Source organism: Electrona antarctica (assembly GCF_951216825.1).
Source record: "Electrona antarctica genome assembly, chromosome: 21".
Taxonomy (NCBI): Eukaryota; Metazoa; Chordata; class Actinopteri; order Myctophiformes; family Myctophidae; genus Electrona; species Electrona antarctica.
Window position 1 is genome coordinate 40,395,492 of NC_136802.1, and position 13,978 is coordinate 40,409,469.

Consider the following 13,978-nt stretch of genomic DNA (forward strand, 5'->3'; position numbering starts at 1 on the left):
GAGAGAGAGATGGAGGGGGGATGACCGTGAAGTGACAACAATTTAACCCATTTAGACCTGAGTTAAAAACATTAACTTTGGAAGAATAGTACCACAGACGAAAAACAGTCTAAGTCCAAATTTCATTCTGACCCCTCCACGAAAAGGCCTCGTTGTCCTGAACCCTTATCTATCATTTATACATTATGGATCAATAGTGTGGACTGTTTTTCGTCTGTGGCATTCATATATTCAAAGATTTGCGCCACATTTTTACGATTTTTCAAAAATAGCAGATCTACAAGCTCGTAGCGCGCCACTCGGTGGCGCGCTATGAGCTTGTAGATCTGCTATTTTTCAATAGCTAAATGATAACGTAATGTTTAAAATACCAAAAGGGGTTATACCAAAATATAAAGGAAGGAAGGAAGGAAGGAAGGAAGGAAGGAAGGAAGGAAGAAAGAAAGAAAGAAAGAAAGAAAGAAAGACCATTACTGCATCAAAAGTAATCAACAAACTTGAAAACTGGTCAAACATTGGACAAATTCTCCAATAATAATTATAAGAAAGAGAAAGACATTGAGAAAATAGCCAATCTACAAGCTTACAACGTCTCACGTTGCAAGGCATTGAGAGCTTGTAGATCAGCTATTTTGATAATATTGGAAATGAGTCAAACTAAAATGTTGAGGCGTTACATTTAGTTTGACTCGGTTTCACAGATAAATATCGTGAAAATACAAAATAGCAGTATATTATTCGACAATTGTATTATAGTATAGTAAAAAAAAAGAAGGTATTACAAGGTATTAAAAATAAAAAGTGTTGGCATGAGACTTGACCCGGAAAAGAGCTAGGGCTAGCTAGATCAAACGGACAATTTGAACGTTCAAATCGATTATCTCTTCAACCAAAATACCTTATATACGTAGCCACTGCTGGTCAACAAAACTAGTACAGCATCTCTGTGATTCATCTTTTCAGGTTCTTTTCATGAATTAATGCTCTGTTATAGTGCTATTTAAAAAAAAACTTGTGAAATGGGACATTCTGCATAATGAGTACTTTTACTTTTGGTAAGTACATTTTGATTCCAATACTTTTACTCAAGTACATTTTGAATTCCGGACATTTACTTGTAACAGTCGTATTTATACACTGTATTGATACTTTTACTTAGGTAAAACATTTGAGTACTTTTCCCACCACTGGCCAGCAGTGCATGTGAGTGTGTAAAACAGGGGTTCTCAACGTTTTTGGCCGGGGACCCCCGGAAATGCTTTGGCAATGTCTCGGGACCCCCGCCCCGCCCCCTCCCGACCCCCAATATAAATTGACTGCTACAATAACCTTAAACCATTTTGGGCGGGAACCCCTTTTGGTGTTTTAAGCATTGTTATAATTTAGCTATTGAAAAATAGCAGATCTACAAGCTCATAGCGCGCCACCGAGTGGCGCGCTACGAGCTTGTAGGTCTGCTATTTTTGAAAAATCGTGAAAATAAAATCTAAAAAACCCCCCTTTTTTTTTTTTTTTTTTTTGAAAATAATTTGGGGACTCCCTAAAATAATTTGGTGACCCCCCCGAGGGGTAGCGACCCACGGGTTGAGAACCCCTGACTTATATAGGTAAAACATTTGAGTACTTTTTCCACCACCGGCCAGCAGTGCATGCGAGTGTGTAAAAGTTCAGACAAACATCAGCTCTGTCTCACTCAAACAACCGATAGCTTCAGAATGTCCTTGATGGCTTTTACAGCCTGCCTTCTCCGAGTTCACGCTTAATTAGTTTTTATTGATAATCGCTCTCTCATCTTATTTAAAAGGGCTTTAATGTGTCTTTATGTACATTCACATATCACTACGTTCATAAAATGTGAGTGAATATGTAATATATGAATTTGAAATACTGGAACCTTGATCTTATTTTTGCCAGGTGCGAAGCACGCACCTGGCACCACTACTGACGACTGTAAACACGACTGTAAACACGACTCTAAACACGACCTAGTCCTGATTGGCTGCCTCCTAGCGACCTAGTCGTGATTGGCTGCCTCCTAAGCCAATGGAAGTCTGAACGGCATAAAAACCCATACTCTGAACGAGACATTGTTTATTTTTGGACCACAATGCTTAAAGGGCCACTTCACCCCTTTTGCAACCATATCTTATTTTAATGATGTTTCGGAGACAAGAAACACTTTCCTGGGGTTTTTATGTGGGTAATATGTGTTTTTAGATATTTTAGTATTTCCAAGTGTCCATGATGTCATGGACACTGGGCTCAGTTACTTCCTGGACTATATGTTGTCTCAGTAAGACAGCCCTCCCACTATCCACAAGGAGGAGCAGTGCACCAGAGCATTATGGGAATTGTAGTCCAGGAAGGAAGTGAGCCCAGTGTCCATGACATCATGGAGTCCATGGACACTTTGAAATACTGAAATATCTAAAAACACAAATTACCCACATAAAAAACCCAGGAAAGTGTTTCTTCTTGTCTCCCATACATTAAAATAAGATCTGGTTGCAAAAGGGGTGAAGTGGCCCTTTAAATGAGACGGTTCCAAGATGACCCAATGTTATTCTCCACAGAGAAATGACTTCCGCAACCCAGGGGATGAGCGAGTGACGTCAGGACTTCAGTACACACTTTTAGATCACAAATTAATATTGTAATATGTATTTCTGTATACAGTAGTTTAGCGCTAAGCTTGTCAAAACATGATTTGTGTAAAAAAAAAAACGAAATCAAAATAAAAAAGACAAAATGATATTTCACAATATTTAAACAATGCAGAAATGTATGTAATCTCTGAGACAAACTACATACACCTTAAAATAAGCACAACACAAACAAAAACACTAAATAGAAAATACTGTACTAAAAAACTAAATATCTTCAACACATACATACAGCAGTAATAATGTCACTTCAAATGACTAATTTCTCATACATTTACAAATTAATAATTAGCTTACATTTATAGGTCGTGAACATGGAGGGCAGTATTATGTGTGTCTTAAGTACCAGGTCTTATTACTTAACTTAAAGGATCAGTTCGCCACTATAACATGGCATTTGTCATGCTTTAGTATGATATGCGTTCATGAAAAAAATATAAATATTTTCATTTGGCGATATAGTGGCTGACAACGGCTCATGTAACGAGCCGAGGAACGGTGCGCTCATTTCCTACATTACCCACAGTGCATTGCGCGACAGACAGACAGGCAGCCCCAGGCACCCAGGAAGCTGAAAGTTTCTCGTGTTGTTGTTGTTTGGAGTTGCAAGCGATAGAAGTAATAATAGCTAATATTTAGCGGTAGTAATAGTAACAGCAGTAGTGGTGGTATAGTAGTTAGTAGCCTAGTCTCTGGTAGTAAGTAAGTAGCGGTAATAGTAGTGAGTTCGAACGTGCGTCGGACTCGAGATGCCACTGGCTGGCTTTGTTTTTAGAACTCGTTATGACGAAAATACAGATGCAATCATCCAGCTTTACTCTGTACTGTACTCGGACCACTTTGGGTGTGCAGTGAACATTTCACCACCGCAGATATCTTCCAGTTCGACCGCAATCTAATGGAAGAATTGACGCGGATCATCATCATCGAAGCAGAACAGAGGTATGTCGTAATAAACTAAGCTACGACCACATGCATTTCCTTTCAAAATACATGGTTGTTGTTACACGTGGTTGTTGTTGTGATGTCTATAAATGAATTTGACATGCCGAGTGTCTCTGATGCTTACAGCTAAAGACCTTTTTTGCTGTTTGTAACTGGAACACCCTCCACATAAACACCACCATTTTTCCTAGCTCTGGTCCATAGCCCTGCAGAAGGCTATGGACCAGAGCTACATTTTTCCATATCAAGCTTCAAACTACAAACCAAACATAAAAGCATTTAAAACCGGGAAAGCATCTGTATTAGCATTGGCTATTCAAAAATAGCAGATATACAAGCTCAGTGCGTCACTTGGTGCCGTGCTGCGAGCTTGTATACATTTGCTATTTTTCAACATTTTTGCAAAAATGAAAAACCTTATTGTTTACCATATTGTCTCATGATTGGTCAGATAGGCCCATAATTGCATAATACTTTATTTGATGCAGGAGCTGAGGTCTCGGTGGCTGTCTTCGACTCAAGAGATGAAGAAGTGGCTTTCAAGGAACTCCCATGAAGTATACAGTATATTATATAGATACAATTTACTTTGTATGTTGCTGTTGTACACAATCTGGATTGATAAATCAATGTACTACTCTTAAGCCTTTACCAATATTGTCGTGCTTTTACTGAAGTACATTTTAAATTCTGGACTTTTACTTGTATTTCTATATAGCAATATTGATACTTTACAAACTTTGCCTGTGTGGCCTTGTTTTTTAAACCTTATGTTACAGTACAATAAAACACATTCACTTATTCACTTATTTCCATTGTGGTCTTGTTTGCATTCAGATGTGAATGAGTATTAGGAATTGGTCAAAATGTATAAATACCATACGCCTACATGAGATAAAATAAAACAAACTTGTCATCAAATCAACTATCTTTTAATAGTACTGATTTACATAAATCTACAGATATATATAAAAACAGGGGTCTATGGTTGAACTGGAAACTAACAAACTAGATGTTCTATAGTCAGAGGTCACTGAGGCAGGTGGTTTTTCCAGGCTTTCTGCATGATGACACGTCACTGGAGCTGCTTCTGGCCGAGACAGGACAGGAGCAGACGCACATGCTGTGGTGAGAGACGTAGAGTCAGTAATGGTGAAAGCACTCAAGGATTACTGGAATGGACGATTGAGTGTGTAGGCTATGTACAGTATGTTTCTTTACTGATCAAATGAGTAGGTAGGCTACAACTGAGTATCACATATCAATCATAATAATAAGCAGACTTGGCAACCTGACTGTAGAAAGTAACAGTACAGTAAAGAACTTGGGGGTCATTATTCTGAATTGAATTTTAATTCACACAATCATGTTACCAAGATTGCCTTTTTCACCTTTAGAAATATTGTATGAATCAGAGCCTGTCAGTCATTAGATGATGCAAAAACACTGATCCACGCCGTTGTTTTTTCTGGGCTTGATTACTGCAATGCACTTTATTCTGGACTGCCAAAGAAAACAACTGACCGATTACAACTTGCGGCAGCCAGAGTTTTAACTAAAACTAAGAGTGTCACGGCATTGGCTTCCGGTTGTTTTTAGGATTGATTTTACAATTATTGGTCTGCATCTGTGACCTACCGACCTACATGACTGCCTGCCTAGATATGTCCCAAACCACCCCCTCAGGTCCTCACAGCTGGCTTGCTCGATGTGCCTAACAAATGGCAACAAAAAAACACAGTGAAGCAGTTTTCAGCTTCTACGGGCCGACGGCGTGGAACAAACTCCCACTGTACCTTTGACAGGCAGTCTCTAGACATTTTAAAGCACAGCTCAAGACCACCTTATACACTCTTGCTTTTAGATTTATTCATGTCCTCACTATTGCATTACTGCCATTTCAATGTTTTATGCCTTGCGTTTCTTTTTTTTCACCATTGCTCTGTAAAGCACTTTGAGCTGCATTGCATGTCATGAAAGGTGCGATACAAATAGTTTTATTATTATTCAGTGCAAGGCACTTTGCTTGTGTAATTTGTACAATGTTGTCATCAGTTTTATAGTTTGTTGATTACTTTTGATGCAGTAATGATCTTTTTTCTTTTGAGATATTACAAAAGGTTAAAAGTCAATTCACTGTCATCTAGTGTGATTTACAGATACAATTCAATACTACAGTGTGAAACCGTCTGTGTGAGACACAGTAGGCCTATAGTATAAATGACAGTATATTTACTACATTTTACAGGACTTTGGTTGACCACTGACTGGTCTTTGTAAAAGCATATATAAATATATGAACCTTTATTGAAAATGATATGCCCTTGAGACGTGTCATCTAGTTTTCTAGGGGGTCAAACAAAATACAGCAAATACAGTAATGTGCTTTATGTATAAAGTTTGAGTTGAGTATGTATGGCTCACCATCAGTCCATCAAAGACATCTTCAGCTTCATCAGCCTTCTGTACCCATGACCTAATGGACACAGGTATAACACTTGAATGTTTACATTGCTAGCCCTGAAACATACGAGCCCATGGCTAACATTGCTTCAGATGGCATGCCATACAGTTTTGAATTGAATTAATGAATAGTTGAACGAATAGAAGATGTTTGGACCGAAAAGTTGTAGGCTGAAGCCGTGCCTAGCCTCTGACACTTTATGTAAACAATACGGTGTGGCGACACACACGTACACAAATAAGCTGTAAATACATTGAACACTTACTTCAATCTGAATGTCCCTCTTCGTCCATCAGGCTTCGGTTGCAACTTCCAGTTTATTTAGGCATCCTGAACGCAGGTTCCCAGTAACACAGTCAACAAACACTATCTGGGCAGAAAAAACTTTTCCTGGGCAGAAAGGTTTGCATGTGCGACGCACTGGACCAGGGAAAGCTACTAGCTAGGTCGCTCCAGCAGGCAACTAGCAGCTGCTCTTGTCCCCGTCACTGCATTTCTTCCTCCGTATATTTCTGGTTCATATAACGACCCTAACGCAGATTCTGCCAATATGTGTAAGGGAAAAATCCCCTGGAGCAGCCATACTGACTCGTTGTTTTCGTTTGTTGTTGTGTAGACAGGGGTGTCCTTCGCGGCTAGGCTAGCTACGGCAAGCCTACCTGTCCATTGTCCCTGTAGTTTCTGAAAGCCTACCGAGTGTCCACCACCTACGTCATTTTTGGACAAATACGTACATGGTGGACAGCTTTGGAAGTGCGCCCACGGAGCTACAGAACACCAATGATAATAAACGGGCGCATTTTAGCATATATGCTAATGATTAAAAACACACAGACTAGGTTGAATAGTGGCGAAGTGGTCCTTTAAGACCTGGAGGCGTAATCAATGCCATTTGGCTATTCTGAGTGGCCAAACGGCATTGACCACGCCTCCAGGTCTTAAGTGAAGTAATAAGACCTGGTACTTAAGACACGCATAATACTGCCCGGAATCTCTTTCGTGTTTGAGTAAATGGCCACGCCCCCTCACCTACTAGCAGTAGGGGATACAGTACGGTGTTTTAGGCCGCGGCGGAGGGGCGCCGTCTCAAGGGAACTTGAGCCACGTTGCCGTTTCGAGCGTTGCGAAGTTCGCTTCGGCCGACTCGGCCCCGTTCGAGTTGCAACCCGATATGGACAGTAAATCCTCGTCCTGGTTGCTTGAAAACCAAAGCTGCAAACCATTCATGATTATTTTAGGTGTATTTATTTTTTCATGCTGTGTTCCCTATGTAATGTTATGTAAATGTATTCCACTGTTTGCCTGTCTGTTTTTCCGTTTTGTGTTTCTTGTGAGGACTGCGGATGAAAATTAGCAACTGTGCTATATCCGGTGTATTTACGTCCATGTGACGTCCATGAATATGCATTGTCCTGTCCAAATAGGCCTATCTCACAGAATTTCCCCGCCCCCTTAATACGCCCCCTTTCGGAGTTAGTGGTGATAGCGTGACATGACTGACGTCACTCCATAGACACTACATGTTAACAGAGGTATAAGAAGTCTACAACTTTTGTTTTCTCAAGGTAAGGTTTGTTCTATCTGTTCGAGCTGATTTACCATCTTGTTTGCTTCAAAATAATATTGGTCTGTCACATTTTTACATTAGGACATGTACTTAGATTCTCCAGAGAAAAAACCGTGTAAATGCTAATGTTAAATGACACCACTATCTACCGGAAGGGGGCGTGGAAAGGGGGCTGTGAGATAGGCCTATAAACAAATAAAGTAAAGTCCCCGCAAGTATAGGGAAAGTCACGAGGGAGGCGTGGAGCATTTACTCAAACGCGAAGGAGAGTCCTGGGTTGCTACACATACGTACACAACTAGGCCTACTCACTTGCACATTGCAGGTAGGCCTACATCGACTACCATGGGTTTACGGTTGGGTTACTTCTGTTAGACACACACAAGTAACAGCTTGAAGGGGAAGTCAGCTGTAGGCTGGTTCTGTAATTTGTATATAGACCATCAAAATGTTTGAATGCTTGTAAACAAACGGGTGTTTCCGGGTAGAAAAATATCCATGGATGTTTTCACGATATATAATGAAGTGTCCAGAGCATATTAGCCGTGTCTAGATTGTCAACCTGCGGATATTTACAACAAAGGCACAATACATTGTGTTTTTTAAAGGGGTGAGGAGAGGTCCCTTGAGTTAAATAAGAACTTGTTTTTAATAGGGAAACATGCGACACAAGGCTATGTCAGTGTGGGCATCCAGAAACAGTGAAACATGTGTTTCAAGACTGCAGTATTTATAACAGATAAAGACAATGTCTATTTATAATGATGACAGAGCTATAGGAGTGGAGGCGTTTTCTGTTTTTTTCTTTGTTTGGCCACTGTGAGAATCACCGATTGATTTCAAAGGCAGTACAGCAGTTCCTGCACAATACTGGACTATAGTAAGATCTAGGTGAATAAACCACCAGACAGTGGCGTGCACAGACATTTAGAGGGGCAGGTGCTCAAGTTAAAAAAGGGCACCTTGTGCAGCGCGTGGAACCGGCCGGTTGCCTTAATCAATTTTGGGCGGGAACCCCTTTTGGTGTTAGCATTATGTTATGCTTTAGCTATTGAAAAATAGCAGATCTACAAGCTCATAGCGCGCCACCGAGTGGCGCGCTATGAGCTTGTAGGTCTGCTATTTTTGAAAAATAAAAAAATAAAATAAAAATAAAAGTTTTTTTTTTCAAAAGGGCACATTGCCAAAAGGGCAGGGGGTGCTCTAGCACCCCCTAGTGTCTATCTGTGCACGCCACTGCCACCAGACCAGTGGAGGGCAGTAATCCACCTTGTGGCGTCCACACACTGCCGGAAATCAAACATAAGAAGAAGAAAAAAAAGAAGAGTGTTCCCTGTTCCTATATCCATGCTGGCGGGGAGTTATTACCGTCCTGAGATCAGTCTTTAGTTGCTGTTGTAACAACTCCTTACAGACAGCGTGGGTTGGTTGCCTATACGTTTGCTTGTCGGCCGGTCACACTTTGACGGAGCACACGTAGCGGTGGCCGCGGCTGCTCCCGCAGTCCCTGATCTGCCACTTGGCCCGCCTCCACACCAGCACGCACTTCCTGTTGCCGCCCTTCGTCTTGGAGCGGGGAGGGGTCTTCCTCCAGTTGGTGTAAGAGACCGCCTCCCGGCCCACCCACTCCCAGCGGCCCCGGCTCTCTCCGTCGTTCAGGCCTGATGGAGACGAGATATTAACAATAACATGGGTGAATGGTAAATGGTGCATTTATATAGCGCTATAGTAGGCCTACTTTATTGTCAGTTTGCACTGAAATGTGTTTCGCGACCCAGCGGCCTTGTATGCAACAAATATTAACATTTCACATAACAGAAAGACAGCTTTGTAGGGGGCACGGTGGCACAGTCGGTAGTGCTGTCGCCTCACAGCTAGAAGGTCCTGGGTTCGATTCCCACCGGGGAAGCTGTGAGCGCATGTTCTCATCAGTGCCCATACCCGAGTTGGGGTTGGCCTTTCTGTGTGGAGTTTGCATGTTCTCCCCGTGTCCCCTAGGGTAGGTACCCTCACAAAAAACATGCAGTAATCCTGGTCTCTAAACTACCTCCCCCTGGCCAGCCGGGGCACCTGATGGATGGGGAAAGGAACTGGTCAGAATAACGTGTTCCTTCCACACGTCCGGCCGGGGAAACTCCCCCCTGTCAGGTGAAAAGAAGCAGCTTGGACATGCATAGAAGGAAGCATGAGGTCAGTCCGCTGCCCCCCCAGGTTGGCAGAGGAAGTGTAGCGCCCAGGATTACATTAGATGGGTGAAAAAAATGGGTTGCAAAATCGTGGGATAAAAATTATAGATGTATATTAAAAAAAAAAGAAAGACAGCTTTGCATACACACATTCACACATTCACACACACATTCATACACAGATGGCGGAGGAAACCATGCGAGGCAGCAACCTGCTCATCGGGAGCAATTAGGGGTTCAGAGTCTTGCTCAAGGACACTTGGACACTAACTCTGGGGGAGCCCACTGGGGATGGAACGGTACCGTACGCAACTAGGTGGCTGCACCGGCAATACACGGAGAAATAGAGCACTTGCATAAAAAAATTAAAAATATTCACGCACGGAGCTTATACATGTATTCTGAAAAATACATGTAACAGGGTGTCTGCATTGCAGGCTTAGACAAGTCAGATTTAACTTTAATACCTTATATTTAATATTGTGAGCTTGTAGATCTATTCAAGCTGTTACTTTGGGCTTGTTTATCTGCAAAGACAATCGGACCGATTAAATAATCGGTCTGATTGATTAATTGAACCGATGCCGATTAATCTAAAAACAACTAAAATCGGCCGATACCGATGTGTTTGCCGATTAATCTCCCATCACTAATACAAACTATACTGACTTATCCAGAACAGTTTCAGCTATGTGTTGAGTTATACAAACTATACTGACCTATCCAGAATGGTTTCCTTCCACTGAAGTCCCACAGCCAGTTCATATCAGCTCTGGAGAGAACACTGGCCAGGTTACCTTTATACCTGAAAACAAAACACAACACAACACAACACTGGCTATAGGTTACCTTTATACCTGAAAACACAACACAACACAACACAACACAACACAACACAACACAACACAACACAACACAACACAACACAACACAACACAACACAACACAACACTAGCCTGGCGCAGCCACACTAAACCCGCCCCTATTGCATATATGCCCCGAGTCCCACGCAGCCCAGCGCAGTGGTATATTAGTATCGCAACGCGAGGCTAACACAACACAACACAACACAACACAACACAACACTGGCTATAGGTTACCTTTATACCTGAAAACACAACACAACACAACACAACACAACACAACACAACACAACACAACACAACACAACACAACACAACACAACACTGGCTATAGGTTACCTTTATACCTGAAAACACAACACAACACAACACAACACTGGCTATAGGTTACCTTTACACCTGAAAACACAACACAACACAACACAACACTGGCTATAGGTTACCTTTACACCTGAAAACACAACACAACACAACACAACACTGGCTATAGGTTACCTTTATACCTGAAAACACAACACAACACAACACAACACAACACAACACAACACAACACAACACAACACAACACAACACAACACTGGCTATAGGTTACCTTTATACCTGAAAACAACACAACACAACACTGGCTATAGGTTATCTTTATACCTGAAAACACAACACAACACAACACAACACAACACAACACAACACAACACAACACAACACTGGCTATAGGTTACCTTTATACCTGAAAACACAACACAACACAACACTGGCTATATGTTACATTTAAACAGACAAAGAATGATCAATGGGGTGGTGGAAAAGACTGTTACGACCCACGCTTGGGGTCACTAGGTGTAATTGTTTATTAAAATCAATTAATTCATGAATTTATTTGGTGATAAGAGGAAAGAGCCCATCAGCACTTCTACGACATATAGGCCATTATGGCAGAGACACAAATTCACAACGTATTCTTTCCATATATGTAATTCCACACACCAGCTGTCCTCACTAAGGGATGGAGCTCAAAACCCGATACCCGAAAAAAAATCCGGTAACAAGCTTATTGAGTACCCGGTATCAATAAGCTTTGGGCTTATCAAGCCTGTTATCGAGCATAGCGGCCCGTGACGTCATGTTGAAACAAGTGATCAAGACATGACCAAGACAATCACCCATGCTGGCACAAACATGTTGGTCCACGCTACGGTGGTAAAAGGGGCAGCGGTGGCCTAAGGGTTAGAGGAGCACCCTTGTTGCCGAAAGGTTGCCGGTTCGATTCCCCGGACAGGCAGGACAAATCTGGGTGGGGAAGTGATTGTCATCACTCACCCAACACCGCTGAAGTGCCCTTGAGCAAGGCACTGAACCCCCAACTGCTCCCCCTAGAGCTGCTTAGTGGCCAACAGTATAGGACTGTGGTTGTACTGGTCAGCTCCCAGGTTTTAGTGTGTGTGTGTGTGTGTCTGTCTGCGTGTTTCTATGTGCAGGGCGTTGCTGAAAATGAGCACTTGTGCTCAGCTACTACCCTGGGTAAATAAAGGATAAAAAAAAAGAATGAATTGATACCTGCAAACCAGTGCTGTCCGGGTAAACAAAATTACTCTTTTAAAGTGACTGTACACACATTAACCACTTAACAGCTTCTTCAATATATTTTCCAAAGGTAAAATGTTGCCTTATGTCTGTTAGAAAAGTACTGTATTTGAAGGCCCTTAAAGATGGACAGATGGATTTTTTTCCACCCTAAAACATGATCTTCAGGTATTATTGTTATATAAGGAGGTATAATTTTTCAAAAGAGTGTACAGTATTTGTTAAAATGTTGTTTTTATGTGCGCACGCCCACCAGTTCATTAAGTATGCCTGGTTTGCCTGGTGAGTGGTGATGGGTGGTGATCCACCTGAACTGAAGCCGCACCCACAGCTGTAGTTGTATGATAAAGGGGGAGGGGTTAGGGGAGGGGCTGATAATGTGATGTCACCATATTACAGTTTATTTCATTGGCCCGTTTGACTGTCAAGGGTTCAGCCTCCAGGAAGAAACCCTAAATACAAAGTTAATACACCATTGCACATAAAAACGACTCCAGGGTGTCTAATGAAGTACTGTCACCTCATAGACACATGAAAAACTGGAAAAATACAAAAATTGTGGCACTCCATCTTTAAGGCACTAGTAAAAGACACTTGTTCTGTTCAGAATTTATTGTCGTCTCTTGTCTTTCCACTAAATAATAAAAAAAATCCTTGATAGTGGGCTCGATAAGAACCTGGCTCGATAAGCCTGATCGATACGGTGCTAGTTATCAATTTAAAGTCGTACGATTAGTCACAGACTTTACCGCAGTGAAATTTGTTCTCCGCATTTGACCCATCTCTTGGAACGGTGAGACGCAGCGTGCGCCGCGCTCGGGAATCATTAGTTGATTTGACCCCCAATACAACCCATTGATGCTGAGTGCCAAGCAGGGAGACATTGGGTCCCATTTTTACAGTCTGGTATGACCCGGCCGGGGATCGAACCCCGACCTCCCAGTTTCAGGGCGGACACTCTGACCACAAGGCCACTGTCTGGTCGAGCTCCATCCCTAGTCCTCACCTCTCCTTGCAGGATATAAAAAGGTATCATTTCCATAGTTCACCTCTCCTTGCAGGCGCGGTTAGCAGTGCTCCACGTGGCCTTGCGCTCCGTGCTGAGCATGTAGCAGTAACCACCGTGGAAGGTCCAGCCTGGAGGGCACAGCTGAGCACTCACCATCTGTGACATGTGAAGACATGATGACCCGTAGTACCGTCAGTGGTGGGGAAAGTACTTACGTAAAGTACTTAAAGTACCTCGAAATTTAAAAAAATCTTCTAAATCTTCTAAATCCTCCAGTTTTCTGAAATAAACATTTTCACGATTTTTCAAAAATAGCAGACCTACAAGCTCATAGCGCGCCACTCGGTGGCGCGCTACAAGCTTATAGATCTGCTATTTTTCAATAGCTAAAGCATAACATAATGCTAACACCAAAAGGGGTTCCCGCCCCAAAATGGGTATCAATAATACAGTATGCAGTGTAGAAATACTCTGTAAAAGTCTGGAATTAAAAATCTACTTGGGTAAAAGTACAAAAGTATTGGCATGCATGGCCCGGGTTCATAGCGATTTTTCACCTACCTTTGAAAAAAAATCACAAAACCATTTATATACAAAATAATTATAATCCAGTCACATAGTGTTCCTACGTGCCTCTGAGGCTCAGGAGAGTAATCGACAGACACCATCGATGTTCCATATAGGTTAGCTAACAGCGCCC

The 13,978-nt window shown here is 42.0% G+C and overlaps 1 protein-coding gene across 1 annotated transcript in view; it reads right to left on the bottom strand.

The window, feature by feature from the left end:
* Positions 1-8,987: 8,987 nt before the first annotated feature.
* Positions 8,988-13,978, bottom strand: part of frem1a (Fras1 related extracellular matrix 1a) — a 66,390-nt gene continuing 61,399 nt past the window's right edge. The window contains exons 38-40 of the mRNA XM_079491601.1: positions 13,319-13,434; positions 10,545-10,630; positions 8,988-9,300 (exon numbers count right to left, since the gene is read on the bottom strand). Coding sequence (XP_079347727.1) covers positions 9,095-9,300; positions 10,545-10,630; positions 13,319-13,434 — 408 coding nt within the window. The 3' untranslated portion in view covers positions 8,988-9,094. The remainder of the gene's footprint in view (positions 9,301-10,544; positions 10,631-13,318; positions 13,435-13,978) is intronic.